The sequence below is a fragment of the Lissotriton helveticus genome, chromosome 5_1 (assembly GCF_964261635.1).
Source record: "Lissotriton helveticus chromosome 5_1, aLisHel1.1, whole genome shotgun sequence".
NCBI lineage: Eukaryota > Metazoa > Chordata > Amphibia > Caudata > Salamandridae > Lissotriton > Lissotriton helveticus.
Window position 1 is genome coordinate 324,495,137 of NC_136065.1, and position 15,405 is coordinate 324,510,541.

Sequence of the window (15,405 nt, forward strand, 5' to 3'; positions counted from 1 at the left end):
TATTATTCCTGCAAATCTTATTGCGAGGGCTTTAGAATATATTTTCGTATCATTGTTCATCAACATGATTGGTCTATAAGACCCAGGCTCAGTCGCCAACTTCCCTTTTTTCAATATTAGAACAATATCTGCTCCCCCCCAAGATTTTGGAATAGACTCCCCCGTCTGGGCAGCATGTATCGTTCTAATTAGATTCTGCCCTAGACTCCCCCAAAACGTTTTATAAAACTCTAAGGGTAGTTGATCTGGGCCAGCAGCCTTTCCTGAGGGGAGATTGCCCATAGCTTCTTCAATTTCAGTGTAATCCAGAAGGTTCTCTAATCTTTCTGCTTCTTCGTTAGAGATCCTCTCGGTTGGTATATTCCGGAGACACTCACCTATCTCTTCAATATTACTGGGGCTTTGATCATCATAGAGTGCTTGATAAAATTTCCTAAAGACTTCCCTAATTTCCTCTGAATCTGAGTGTAGCCTTCCATTTTCATCCCTAATCTCCCTCACTGTCCCATCTGCTGCTATCTGTCTAGTACGTGTGGCAAGAATATGTCCAACCTTTTCACTGAACTCATAACATCGCTCCCTTCTAATAGTATAATATTGGGCTGCCTTGTTTGCCACATCTTCCTCCGCTTCACTTTTTGCTTTCATCAGTTCTATAATTGGTTGTTCTATCAGTTCACCTTTTATTACACATTCGTGGAGGGATTCCTCCGCCTCTAAAACAGCCCTCTCGATGTCATTATACCTAGTTCGTTCTAGTTTTCGTTTATAAACGCTAAAACTACATGTCTCGCCGCGAGCACCAGCCTTGAAAGCATCCCATATAACTCCCACTATTGTTCTAAAAAACTCACAGATCCATTTGGACATATGTTGTACATAATCGTTGTCCATAAGGAGCCGTCTTTCAAAGGTCCAAACCCTATTTGCTCTATTTTGGCTTACTAACTTCATTGTCAGCACTAAGGGGTTATGGTCGCTGAGGATACGTGGGAGCCTGTCAATTTCTACACTCGTCATTAAGTCATTAGATATCAGGAAATAGTCTAGACGGACACATATACGATGTGGTGCAGAATAATACGTAAAACCTGTTTGATCCGGTCTAATTCTTCCCCAGACATCTTGCAGGAAATTATTCTCTAAAAGTTCTATCAATGCCTTATGTACTCTTTTTTTCCTGCCTCTATAACTTCCAATCTGTCTTATCCCCAGCCCATCCGCCCCATTGATATTTAGATCGCCCCCTATAATAACCTGAGGGGGCCAACCTGCTAACTCAGCATCTAAGAACTGCAGGATTTCTGGATCATCTTGGGTTGAGCCATAGACTACAACCAAGGTGGTCCATACTCCCTCTATTAAAACTTCTACCATAGCCCATCTGCCCCATTGATCCTCTAATTTCTTACCAGTTACCACCTTTTTACTTCTTGAGAAAATGGCTACCCCTCTATTTTTCGTCCCTTGCTTAGATCTTGCCAATAAATGAAACCCTAATTGATTTAAACAAAACTCCTGAGAACTCATTATATGTGTTTCTTGCAAGAATATGTAGTCTACGTTCATTTGCCGCAATCGAACTGCTATCTTTTGTCTTTTTTGAGCATCATTCATCCCACAAACATTCCATGTTACGAATCTAATGGACATATCTGTATTTTAATAAGCTACCGATTGACTGCTCATTTATAATTACCGATCTGCCAGGCTTATTCTCGATTACTTCTATTTGAAGAACTCCTGTTTTGATGGTCTCGATCCATTCAATTCCATGCCCGACATCATACTTCCAATGTGATTCAATTTCCTCATAAACCAGACCAGTTCCAAAGCCCGTGTGCCCTGCCCAGGCACCCGCCCTCCCCCACCCCAGACAACCCTCCCACAGGAACCCACCCCCCCTACAGGCAAATAGGTCCAAAGGACCTATATCTGACCGTCGATGCCTACAGGATGTCACGCCCTCACTCCCCCCGATTCTCATAAACCATAAATTCTCACTCGTAGTGCTCCCCCTGAATTATTATTAAATCCCATATATTTCCAGTATCACCCAAGACTATTGACTAGTGACCCCCCCAATACCCACCAATACCCGCCTACCCCGTTCCCAACCCACATAAAGAAAGGTAAGTAATCTAAACACAACATCTAGTTATTCAGCATTCCTGCCCGAACTGAATTAGTCACTTCCTTTTACTACTTCTTCCGAGTAACATCTCTAATAGCAACCACTTGGGAGTCATGTTCCTCAGGGTCCTTGCGTTGTTCTTTACGCTGACCTCTTGTCTCTCGCAAAAGACTAAGATACTCTTGTGCAGCAATTTCAGAATAGAAGATCTTAAAATTTCCATTTAAACCAACTTTCAATCGTGCCGGGAACATAAGATAAGCCTCACAACCAACATTCTGAAATGGAGTAATCATCTGTCTCATCCGCCATCGTCTTTCCACCGTGGTATGGCAAAAGTCCGGGCGGGTAAAGAAAACAATATCTTTATATGTGCGCTTAGCCTGAGGTTTTGCCTTGCTGATAATCTCCTCACGTAGTAAAATATTTCCGATGTATATCAGTATAGCACGAGGCTTACCATATGAATCCTTCCGCCCCATCGGAAACCGGTGTGCCCGTTGTATCTCATGTTCCCAATCCCATGAAGCCATCTCTGGGAAAGCACCCTTCAGTAATTCGACAACAAACCCCCGCACATCCCCCCCTCTTTTCCTTCCTGCACCCCAAGTAGTCTAACGTTGTTGCACCTTTGTCTGTTTTCGTATTCCTCCAGCTTCCAGAGCATATCCGCTGTTGTTTTATCCTGATCTCTCTTAGTTTCCTGTAATTTTGCAAAATCATCTTCTAATCTTCCCGTTCTGTCCTCCACCTCTGATACTCTCCCGACCACTTCTTCATACATTTTATTGATTTTATGAAGTGAAGACTGGATTTTTTTGTTCGCATGCCTTGCTCTTCTACTTGCTCTTTGGCTCTCAGCTCGAGCCTCATCCTGGATCTGTTTTAAAGTAGAGAGCAGGACTTCAAAGTTAGAGGCACCACCCTCAGACCCTTGAAGACTAGCATCATGACTCCCGGAATTTGTGGTTACAGGACCACCCGTGTACGTTACATGGCTTTCCAAAGTATTATCCCAGTCAAGTTTCTTAGCGACTGATTTCACTGAGACACCGTGAGACACTCTGGCCAAATTCCTTTTTCTCAAATTGCGTTTCACTTTGCTCTTATTTTTTGAAATGGGATTTTCCAACTCTATGGCGGAGATCTTCTGTTTCAGTTTTGGGTAAGAAAGTTAAGGTAATTTATGATTCTTCTTCTAGTGATGACGAGGATATTGTTAAAAAAGTTTTACATTGTTCTGTTGAAAATGAATGCATAAAAAAAATCACACATTGCTCTATGGAAGATGAATGTAATCAGAAACCACTTGAGAAAGTATATATTTTCAACATTAATGACTCCCTTAAAAAGAATATTCTCAAAAAACCAATTTGTAACATGTTAATTGGTGGGATTCCCATTAATATTTATGCTGACTCTGGTTCGCCCTATACTATAGTTAATGAAAAAGTATGGAATTCTGATTTCGCACAATATTTAGGGAATTAATTCTACCCTCCAGATATCTCTCCTGAAGGATATTTGGGGGAAAAGATTGAGATCATCGGTTTCAAACCTTTAAAGTTTAGATTTAAAGATAGAGATTCCCTAGGAAAGCTTTATGTAGCCAAACGAGGTCCTCCTGTCCTCGGATGGAAAGATCAGAGAGATTTGGATATCATTTTGAATCCAAATAGCCCTGAACCAGTTTTAGTGATTAATGACGGTGAGAAAATTGGTGATTCCATGTTAAAAAAATTCCCACGGTTTTTAGTGGCAAAATTGGGAATTTTCATGGATTTTCTCATCGCATTGTCTTGAAAGGTGATGCAAAACCCAAAGTTTTTAAAGCCAGAAATATCCCTATTTTAGTTCGCAATAACGTTGAGAAAGAATTAGAGAAATTGGTTGGAGAAGACATAATTGAGGCAATAGAATCCTCTGAATGGATTTCTCCAGTTGCAATCGCACGACGTTCTAATGGCAAAATTCGGCTTTGTGTGGATCTTCGCCATTTAAACGAGAATATTGTAGTCGTTACATTTCCATTGCCCAAAATTTCCGAAATGCTGTCTTCAGTTAAAGATGCCTCTATTTTTTCGACTTTAGACCTTTCTGCCGCTTACCATCAGATTTCCTTGGATAATGACAGTAGGCATTTCACAGCGTTTATTACACCTATGGGGTGTTTTCAATTTAAGAGAATGCCTTTTGGTTTAGCCTCTGCTGCTGCCATTTTCCAACGTATTATGCACCAGCTTTTTGGAAAACATCCTAAAATTAGATTCTTTCAGGACGACATATTAATTTATGGGAAAGATGAAGCTGAACACAATTCTATTCTCGAAGAAGTCCTTAGTATTCTTGAAAAGAAAGGCCTTACTATTGAATTTTCCAAATGTCATTTTGGGGTGAAATCTGTAACTTACTTAGGTCATGTACTATGTTCTGATGGTGTATCAACTAAACCCAAACTTGTTGATGCTATTAAAGAAGCACCTTCCCCGACTAGTAAGGATGATGTTCGATCATTCCTCGGAATGGTTGAATTTTATTCTAAATTTGTTAAGGGTTTCTCTAGTAAAGTTTTTAACATCAGACAACTTTTGAAAAGTAAAGTTAAATTTGAGTGGTCTGCTCTTTGTGAGAATGAATTTAATGGGATTAAATCTGACATCATTAATGCCCCAGTGTTATCTCCTTTTGATGTAGATCTTGACTCTGTTATTACCGTGGATGCTAGTAATAAAGGATTAGGAGGTGTTCTTTCGCAAATTGACAGTTTTGGAAAAGAACACATTGTTGCTTTTGCGTCTAGAGCCCTTTCTGTCCCTGAGAGTAAATTCTCAGTTATTGAAAAAGAAACACTTGCTGTTGTTTGGTCTTTAGAACATTTTCGGAGTTTTATATGGGGGAAAAGATGTATAGTTAGAACTGATCATAAACCCCTCACCAAATTACTTTCCACTGAAAGTCTTTACAATGCCACTGCTAGGATTGCTAGAATGACTATGCGTTTACAAGACTTCATAGTCAAAATTGTATATTTTCCAGGAAAAAGCAACGTAATTGCTGATTTAGTTTCACGCATGCCATCTGATTTGCAAGAGTGTACAATAAATGAGTGGGATTCCTTTCAAGTTGCCCTTATTCATGATGAAAATCCTTTTTGTATTGAAAAAAAAGTTTGGATGGAGGAATATGTGAAGGATAATATGTTGACATCTGTTGTTTCTTCCATTCGAGAAGGTTGGTTAGAAAAGAGCAAATTGTCTCCTGATCTTAAACCTTTTTGGGAGGTTAGGAATGAACTTACGGTTTTGGACAATACTATCTATCGCGGTTACAAAGCTGTTCCTCCTTTATCTTTGAGAAACTCCATTTTAAGTTTGTGTCATAAGGATCATTGTGGAATTGTTAAAACCAAGCAGAATATTAAACTATTGCACTGGTGGCCTGGTATTGATGTCATGACTGAAAGAATGGTACGTGACTGTGTAGTTTGTTCAAATTCGGAAAAAGTTCTCAACACTTTAAAACCTGAAATGTGTCTACCTATAATTCCTGATGGTCCTTGGCATACTGTTGCAATGGATATTATGGGGCCTGTTGGAGACAATCATAAGTTTGTCATTTCTATCATTGATATTTTCTCTAGATGGCCTTGCATTACCATTGTAGATAAAGTTGATTCAACCACTATCTTAGAATTTATTGATAACGTTTTTATGGAGGAAGGCTTACCTAATCAAATTATTAGTGATAATGGTGTTCAGTTTTTATCCAAATTAGCTAAATCTTATTTCGAAAGAACAGGCATAAGCCATAGAACTACTTCATTATATAATCCCAGTGGTAATGGTTTATCTGAAAGATTTAATAGAGTTCTGAAGAATGCCATTCAAATTGCTAAGTTAAAAAAAGAGGATTGGGAGATTTGTGTTCACAAGGCTGTTTGGTCCTACAGAACCAACATTCATGACGCTTTGAAGATGTCGCCCTTTGAAATTATGAGAGGTCGTGTTGCTAGGACTAAGTACAATCCTGATTGGTTATATAAGAAAGATTGTGTAGACATTCGCATGAGTGAAATTAAGGATAATATTTATGAGAAACATCTCCAATACAAGAAGAATTTTGACAATAAATGTGCCTCTGGATCTACTGGTGTTGAAGCTGGTATGATAGTAAAAGTCAAATTACCATGGAAAGTTCGCAAAGGTGAATCTCAATTTTCTAAACCTTTAACAATAAAGAAAGTTTTGCGAAATGCTGTTCTTTTAAGCGATGGAAAAGTATGGAATTTAAAAAGAATTGCCATTTACAAAGGGAAGAAAGAATTCTGTACTGACTCCATTAATTCTTCTAAATGTTCTAATATTACCCCAGAATTTCAAACTGTTCAAAAAGAGGACCATGGTGGTTTTCTCTTTTCTGAAAATGTTCCTGTTCCTGTTTGTACTTCTAATGTTGTTATTCCTAATAGTATTGACAGTGAAACTTTTTCTGAAATTGAAAATATATCAGTTCCTATTAAGACCTCTGCTGTTGATAATTCTGGTCGTTTTGACAATAAAGCTACTTCTAGTGTAGCTAACAAGGAAGGTTTAGTTTCCACTAAAAATGTTAGTGATACTCATATTCCAGATGAATGTTGTTCTTCAAATCTAAACTTCAATAACACCAATGTTAATGATTCCATCTGTACTAAAAATACGGTTATAGGAAAGAAACGTGTTTGTTCAAAACCTATTTGGTTACAAGATTTTGTTTGTTAATGATTTTTTTTTTTTTTTTTTTATAAGGAAGAAGATGTGTCGTGTTGGCCCTTTAATGTTTTGCTTAGAATTGTCTTGCTGTAACATTCCTTGTTATCACAGGATTCTCTTGCAGCCTCTGTACTGACAGTTGCTGGGGAAGAAGTCCTGTGTAGGTTTACCCTACCTTGCTCCTGTGCTTTTCCTATTAATAACCCATCTTTTATTTACATTATTGAGTGGACTCAATACTACACAGAACAAACTAGTTACAAAAGTGAAATACTGTGAAAGAATATAATTATGTGAGAAGGAGGAAGATACCTTGACTATTGTAACATTACTGAGCCCATGTCGAAGAATCTTCTTTGAGAACAATGCCATTCAGAAACAAAACAAGCATGACTTTGCTTGACTGTGAGCAGCAGAAATAATAAACAGTGACTGTGCAAGATTAGGCATCCATTTTGAACAAGGCCTAGTTAGCATATACCAAGAAAAGGCACGTTAACAGGTCATATCAAACTTGTTTCACAGGTAGTACCATGTACACACATGTAAATCCATATTCTGCTCACTGTACATAATGCACAATTTCATAACTTTCGAAAAACGTCTACTGCCGCATTATGTGAGTTTAACAGAGTATAGCTACATAATTTGCAGGGTTTCCACTTCACAACTACAGTGGTGGAATTTTAATTTAATATATCCCACCAGCCAATGTCCAATTTTTATAAATTTCATAACAGAGCATGTCCTGATTTAACCACACCTAAGTCTAAGAGACAAGGGAACTGAGGTACATTGAACATAAATGGATATACCCAGAATCAGAATATGGGTCCAAATAGTGTATTATTGATTAGGACTCGGGCCTCTCTTTTGGCCCCAGAGCATACGATTTAGGGAAGCAGACCTCAACTCCTGTTGGATCTGACTGTCCCTGCTTAGAGATTTTGGTAATATTGACAATATCTCACTACTGCTTATAACCTTTGGCAGTGGTAATCTCAAAGCAGTCTCCAGAGGGAGCAGCCATCGTACCCCGTGTCACAATAGGCAGTGACATCAGATGCCCAGAGCAGCTACATCTGAGCGATCAGACACTATCTGTCTACCTAGCAACAAGTGGATTATACACCCCCCCCCTGATTTTCTCAAGGCAAAGAACAGCCCTTTAAAACGATATATGCACCCTGATGCCTTGTAGAGAAGGACCTACCTCTTCCTTCTTAATCTCCTCACAGAAAGAGGGGGTTTTGTGAATTCACAGATAACTCCAAAAAAGGAAAAAATGATAATGCAGAAAAGTCATGAGAGGTCCTTACAAAGTCTATTGGCCAACTGGAACTTGCTAACAAGATTTAATGTCATCGTTGAAATTTGTAAATTTGCTGAGGTTCTCAAATGACAAGTAAACATCTTTTTTTATCATCTTCAGGGGTTGATGACATCAGAACTTGAGAGTCGACGAAGATTGTACGAACTGATGTAAACAAGTTGACGTGGCGTTCAACGAATTTTCAATAAACACATTGGCTCTTTCATATCTCTGATGACCCTGCCTTCAGGACTGCAAGCCTCCAGTTATCCTCTCTGCTGCACCTCAGCCCAGGGGAGCAGGTTGGTCCCACAACCTCAAGTTGAAGGATGGTATTTGTCTCTCGTTCCAATTGTACTCTGAACGCGGACTTCCAGTACAACCTCTTTTCTGTCATCTATAGCCTGGTTTTCATCCTGGGCCTCGTGGGCAACTTCCTGGCCCTTTACGTGCTGACATGCAAGGTAAAAAACACCACCCAATCTTATGTGTACTTCATCAACCTGTGCATAGTTGACACCATCTTTGTCTGCATGCTGCCCTTTCGGATCGTCTACCATGTCAATGGCAATAACTGGATCTTTGGGGACGTTGCGTGCCGCATCACCGGCACCTTGTACTACAGCAACATTTACCTGAGCATCGGCTTCTTCACATGCATTTGTGTAGACCGCTACATTGCAGTAGTGCACCCTCTGACATACCTTCGTATAAAGCTCAGCTACTACAGCATTGTGGTCACTGTCTTTCTCTGGGCCGTGGCGGTGGCTGTGGTGGTTCCGCTGGTCTTGGGGGGACCGCTGCACAACACGGTTGGGAACCAAACTGCCTGCTTCGAAAGCTTCACTCCCCACGACTCCAAAGAGCGCATGGCACCATACAACATCTGCGCCCTGGTCTTTGGCTTTGTCATCCCATTTGGCATCATCTCCATATGCTACCCGCTGATTGCTAAGCGCATCTCCCGGATTCGGACTAGCATCCACAAGAAGAAAGCACTGCGGACCATCTACTTGATTCTTCTCATCTGTGTTGTCTGCTTCTTGCCCTACCACATCATGCATCTCCTGCACTTTCTCATGCGACAGGAGTTCATTGCCAGTTGCCACATCGCCAACTTCATCTACAAACTGCGCCGCATAACCCTTGCGCTGGTCAGCCTCAACTGCTGCCTCAACCCAGTCATGTACTATTTTACATCCAACAGTTTCAGCTGCCGGCTGGCACTAAAGATGAGATTCCTGCGCTCCAAGAAGGTGTACACCATCTATGACCGGGATATGGTAGCATACCCCAACTGCAGCTACAGGAGCAAGCCCTGAGATAAGTCATTCTGGTGGTCTGTCCTAGATCTGTTATATGCAATGTATCACTATGGCTTCTAGCTGACAACAATAAAAGATTGCCAATTGGTCCTTAAACTGTTGACCTTCCAGAACGGACCATCTTTGACTGTATAATACGCAGGGCAACTGAATCCAGCTCCATAACGACCTACCCAGGGCAGTCTTAACAGCATTATAGGCCCCCGGGCAAAGCAGTGCACTGTGCCCTGCCTACACAACCACTCACAGGAATAAAAATGTTTAACAGAAAATTTGTGTTAAATTCTGGTCTCTTTGGGGCTCCTACACTCTTGGGGCCCCCAGGCAACTGCGTTAAAGACAGCACTGCACCTACCACGAGCGACCTAGAAAAGTGCATTTAGAACTGCAACTCCTGGCAAAAGAAGAGAATGGTGAGCTTTGACTATTGTCAAGAATTACGAAGCTTCTCTCTGGACACTCATGGTTGTATATATGTCTTTTCTGTATATATGTCTCATTTCCAACCATAATCTACTTTCATGTTAATTCTCCATTGGTTTCCACGCTGTAGTAGCTTTGTGAGTGAGTGTCTAAGGGTTACGTGCTCTTTTCATCTCATGAAATTGTTGACGCTCAATAGAGGCCTTCCTCCGTTGAAATTTACATGCTCATAACTTCTGCTTGTGTTTTAATTCTAGTTGAAATGCTTCAATTAGGTCGTGCCCATTTTAGGGGGATTTGTTTCTTCCACTGCACATCTTTCTGACTATCTAGTCACTGTTTTTTTTAATCTTCACAAGACTGATGCTCCTCGTGATTTGCGATTCATTGAATCCATTCCTCTTAAAACATCCGGGACTGTTGATTATGGAAACATATTTGAGAGATGTCACTGATAATGTTACAAAAATTTGTATATACAGAGATTGAAAGAGAGAGAACTCATAACATGTAACTGCGTAATATTGGCCTATATTGCCATCAATCAATCAGGGATTTGTGAAGCGCACTACTCACTCAAGGGGGTCTCAAGGTGCTGGGTGGGGCGGGGAGGGGCGTGCAGCTCCGATTCAGCCAAAGAGCCAGGTCTTCAGGCTCTTCCAGAGTGGGGGAACGTCTGATGTTGAGCGGGAGTTCGTTCCAGGTCTTTGCCGCAATGGAAAAGAATGCATAAACCTGGTGATATTTATAAATCATGAGACAACAGACAGAGCAATTTATAAGTGTCACCTGAATCCAAAATGTCAATATAGCACCATACTATACGTGTTACTTGTTATGTATTTTTATGTTACATGATTTGTTCATTGATATTTGAATCTTTAGAAATATTTGAATATTTGAGCAACATTCATTTAGTATTCATTGTTTGCCTCAGGCTGCAGACATGTCTGTCAATGTTTCAGAAAAGTATGTTTTTATTGGAGAAGATGGGCTAATTTGTAATTCTGTTTTATGTAACAATGTGTAGAAGTCAAAGTTTAAATGCAAAGCACATTGTAAAACAATTAAAAACATGCATTCTAAAATGTGCTCTTCTTTCATAGTACATATATAAAGAAAGATAATAAAGAGCAATGTGGGACAGAGTTAACTTTTTCCTGACAGTGTTCTGCATTTCTTTTTACACCCTGGAGAAAATTCATTGGTGAATGCTTGCAACAAGGATGGCTCTGCAAGGGTGAACTTGTCAGGTGTGCTGATTAATGCTCTGAGAATATCATTTATTGTGAAAACTGTGTTAATCATCCATTCAACTTTGTATTGTTTTTTTTATAGGAGCAAAATATCCGGCAAATTAATTCAGTACAGTGAATTACCAGAAATATTTAATAGCTGGACCCCACTTTTGTGAAGCACGAGGTGTAAAACTACTCGCAAACATTCAATAAGGTGTGGGTAGGTGTGTTACACATTTCTGAGCCGTTCCCGGTGAATAACAGAGTCTGCAACCAACTCATGGCCACTTTATTTGGTAGTGAAAGCAGCCAGCCCCTCTTCCGTCTTCAACACTCATTCTTGTAGCAGGATGTGGCCAGGGCTGTGTTCCACTGCACTCTTTCAGAAGCAGATGTGTGAAGATCACTGTTGCTCGTACGTGTAATGTTCTTTGTTAACTATGGAGACGTTTTTGAGTACACAGTTTTTAAACACTGGACAGGATGTAGAATGTGCATCCAGGAGAAAGGCTGCAGAGGAGAAGGCTCTATCAATGACATCCGAGAAGAGGGTGAATCATAGGTCTAGATTGGGAGGGGGGTGGTTTTATGTATTGTTTCTATCCTTGTTGTAAACACGCTCTGAAAACGGCGTTAGTGGTTGATAGGGCACCTTACATTAGCCTGAAGCCTTACTAGCTCGGCCAGTTTTTAAAGGTGCATTTGCTTGAGGACTAAGAAGGTGTGCTTTCTTTTCCGCTAGAGTAGACCAATGGAGTTCTCACTGAGTTCTCTCACTCACTTCCAGTGTATGTGGGCATCATGGGGGGAAAAAATCCTTCTTGTAAATTAGCAATTGCCGCATGTGGTTGCCATCTAGATCCATGTTTCTAGAATTTTCACATGAAAAATCCTTATCATCAGCTGTTTGTTTGGTTCAGTGGACGCAAACCAAGACTACGACACTCAGAATACAGCGCGTTTGCTAAATGAAAGTCCTGAACCGGCTTCATGGTGTTACTACATCAGGAGACAGTTAGCCACCCTAAAGCCGTCCTGCCACCCAACAGAACAAATGGCCTACATGTCCATGCAGGGGGCAAAACCCACCTATCTGACAGAAAGTGGTGGAATAAAAATAAACAAGAATGAGTAATGCATAAGCATGCCTACATGGAAAAACCCACTCTCTGGAACTCACTTTCTTGAGTCTAACTGGAAGAGCCTATAAAATCAGCCTTGGAAGCATAACAATAGGGTAAACGGTCTGCAGGAGCAAACTAAGTAATGGTGGCCAGACCCTGACTTGCACATGGTGCTGCCTGAAACAGTGCTGCACTTTGGCCGATTTGGTAGAGCCTTAAAACTGATGTTGACTCTCTATCCTGATACTGAGCGTTTGATGGCATCTGGAGAGAGACTGATTATCGGTTGTCCAGACCATGATCTATACCTATGCAACATTGTAGAGAAGTAACCCCTTCAGACCAGTAACGGACAAACTTACCATGGAGCAAAATAAAGTTGTGCTCGGCTATACAGTGATTGGTTTCAAGTAGAGGAACCTTGTGGAAAGTACCGCCTCACTCAAGCATGCAGCAGATTCCTTAGACCTTCTGCTGTAAGAAACAGGTGACAATGAGGTGGGAGGAAACCAATCAACACTATCACCAAGACGGTTGTAGTTTTAGGTAAAGGTGAAGGGAAGGGTGTAATGCAACAAGAAGAGGTCGCTCTAAAGCTACCTAAGCTCAGGCCCATAACTTAAGTATTGTTCAAATTTGAAAAGAACAAAGTTGGAAATGTAAATTCGCAATACTTATGTACAAAAATGTAGTCCTACATAAAAAGGAGTATCAAAAGTAAATATCTCAGACTTAAAGTGTTCCTCATTTTTCATTTTCAAATGAAACTTTGGAAAAGGAGACACCAGAAGGTTGAAATGCGCACAGGAAGGAGGCAGGTCTCCAGAAGGCTGTTCCCTTCAATGAGAGTTGGTTGACACCCTCTTTTTGGACCACTCTTATTAAACTCATGAAGTAACTCAACTATTAGACTTCATATCACAGTAAATTGTTAGGGGTTACAATGAACAGGCGATAGGCAAATTGGGTTGTGGGGTATTATGCAAGTCTACGAAGCAAGATACTAGCAGTGCATAAGGTGGCAACCTTGTTGGCATTGCAACATTAAGGCTTGGGTTCTAACCCGTTTTGCCAAATGACCAAAATAATCCTGAGGTTTGGATGAATCACCTTATTTCCCTATCCCCAGTGCTATAAATAGTGAGGGGCAGATTTACAAGCCCCTTGTGACACATTTACGCCGCAGTTGCGTCACTTTTGTGACGCAGCAGCGGCGTAAACCATGCGCCACGTTGCAACTTATTTACAACATAACGCATCTAGGCAGATGTGTCACATTGTAAAGCCCTGTGTCACATGAAACCTGCATCAGGCTTCATGTGGGCGTTCTGTCGCAGGGTGGGTGTTCCCTCGCAGGAAAGCCCTGTAAAACTGACGCAGTAAAATCTACAAGATTTCACGGAGTCAGTTTTACGACGCTGCTGCGTCAAATCCTTGTACCCTTTAGTACCGCTTTGTTCACCATAAGTTGGCAGGGTATGCTCAGACGTTGAGTCCCTTGCTCACTTTGCCACTGGACTCAAGCAAGCCTGGCTGAAGACGGCTGAAATGCCAGAAACCGGTCCTAGGTAGCTTGATTCCGGTCCAGGGAAGGCATGGCTTGGCAGTTCGGATTCGACTGTTCCCATGAGGCACAGGGTCAGACTCATTTGTATATGGCCATGTCTGAACTGGGGTGGCAGAGTGGGCTAAAGAACAGTGATGGATTAAACCCAGATCTGTTGACTGGGTGAGTGTTTGATTGGTTCAGATGCTCCGTCCATCACCACCCCCTTTTGTACCGCTTTGTTCGCCATAAGTTGGCAGGGTATGCTCAGACGTTGAGTCCCTTGCTCACTTTGCCACTGGATTCAAGCAAGCCTGGCTGAAGACGGCTGAAATGCCAGAAACCGGTACTAGGAAGCTTGATTCCGGTCCAGGGAAGGCATGGCTTGGCAGTTCGGGCTGGACTGTTCCCATGAGGCACAGCGTCAGACTGATTTGCATATGGCCATGTCTGAACTGTGGTGGCAGAGTGGGCTAAAGAACGTGGATGGATTAAACCCAGATCTGTTGACTGGGTGTGAGTGTTTGATTGGTTCAGTTGCTCCGTCCATCACCACCCCCTTTTGTACCGCTTTGTTCACCATAAGTTGGCAGGGTATGCTCAGACGTTGAGTCCCTTGCTCACTTTGCCACTAGATTCAAGCAAGCCTGTCTGAAGACGGCTGAAATGCCAGAAACCGGTCCTAGGAAGCTTGACTCCGGTCCAGGGAAGGCATGGCTTGGCAGTTCGGGCTGGACTGTTCCCAGGACGCACAGGGTCAGACTGATTTGCGTATGGCCATGTCTGAACTGGGGTGGTAGAGTGGGCTAAAGAACGGTGATGGATTAAACCCAGATATGTTGACTGGGTGTGAGTGTTTGATTGGTTCAGGTGCTCCGTCCATCTCCACCCCCTTTTGTACCGCTTTGTTCGCCATAAGTTGGCCCGGTATGCTCAGACGTTGAGTCCCTTGCTCACTTTGCCACTGGATTCAAGCAAGCCTGGCTGAAGACGGCTTAAATGCCAGAAACCGGTCCAAGGAAGCTTGATTCCGGTCCAGGGAAGGCATGGCTTGGCAGTTCGGGCTGGACTTTTCCCATGAGGCACAGGGTCAGACTGATTTGCATATAGCCATGTCTGAACTGGGGTGGCAGAGTGGGCTAAAGAACGGTGATGGATTAAACCCAGATCTGTTGACTGGGTGTGAGTGTTTGATTGGTTCCGATGCTCCGTCCATCACCACCCCCTTTTGTACCGCATAAATAGTGAGGGCAGATTTACAAGCCCCTTGCGACACTTTTACGCCGCCGTTGCGTCACTTTTGTGGCGCAGCGGCGGCGTAAACCATGCGCCACATTGCAACTTATTTACAACATAACGCATCTAGGCAGATGCGTCACGTTGTAAAGCCCTGTGTCACATGAAACCTGCGTCAGGTTTCATGTGGGCGTTCTGTGGCAGGGTGGGCGTTCCCTCGCAGGAAAGCCCCGTAAAACTGACGCAGTGAAATCTACAAGATTTCATTGAGTCAGTTTTACGACGCTGCTGCGTCAAATCCTTGCGCCTGCTTGAA

General features: G+C 41.9%; 1 protein-coding gene across 1 annotated transcript in view; it reads left to right on the forward strand.

Annotated features, from left to right (window-relative positions):
* The window catches only part of LOC144753136 (lysophosphatidic acid receptor 6-like), a 59,249-nt gene extending 48,216 nt beyond the window's left edge, over positions 1-11,033 (forward strand). Inside the window, exon 2 of the mRNA XM_078640915.1 lies at positions 8,318-11,033. Coding sequence (XP_078497041.1) covers positions 8,527-9,519 — 993 coding nt within the window. The 5' untranslated portion in view covers positions 8,318-8,526 and the 3' untranslated portion in view covers positions 9,520-11,033. The remainder of the gene's footprint in view (positions 1-8,317) is intronic.
* The last annotated feature ends 4,372 nt before the right edge of the window (positions 11,034-15,405 follow it).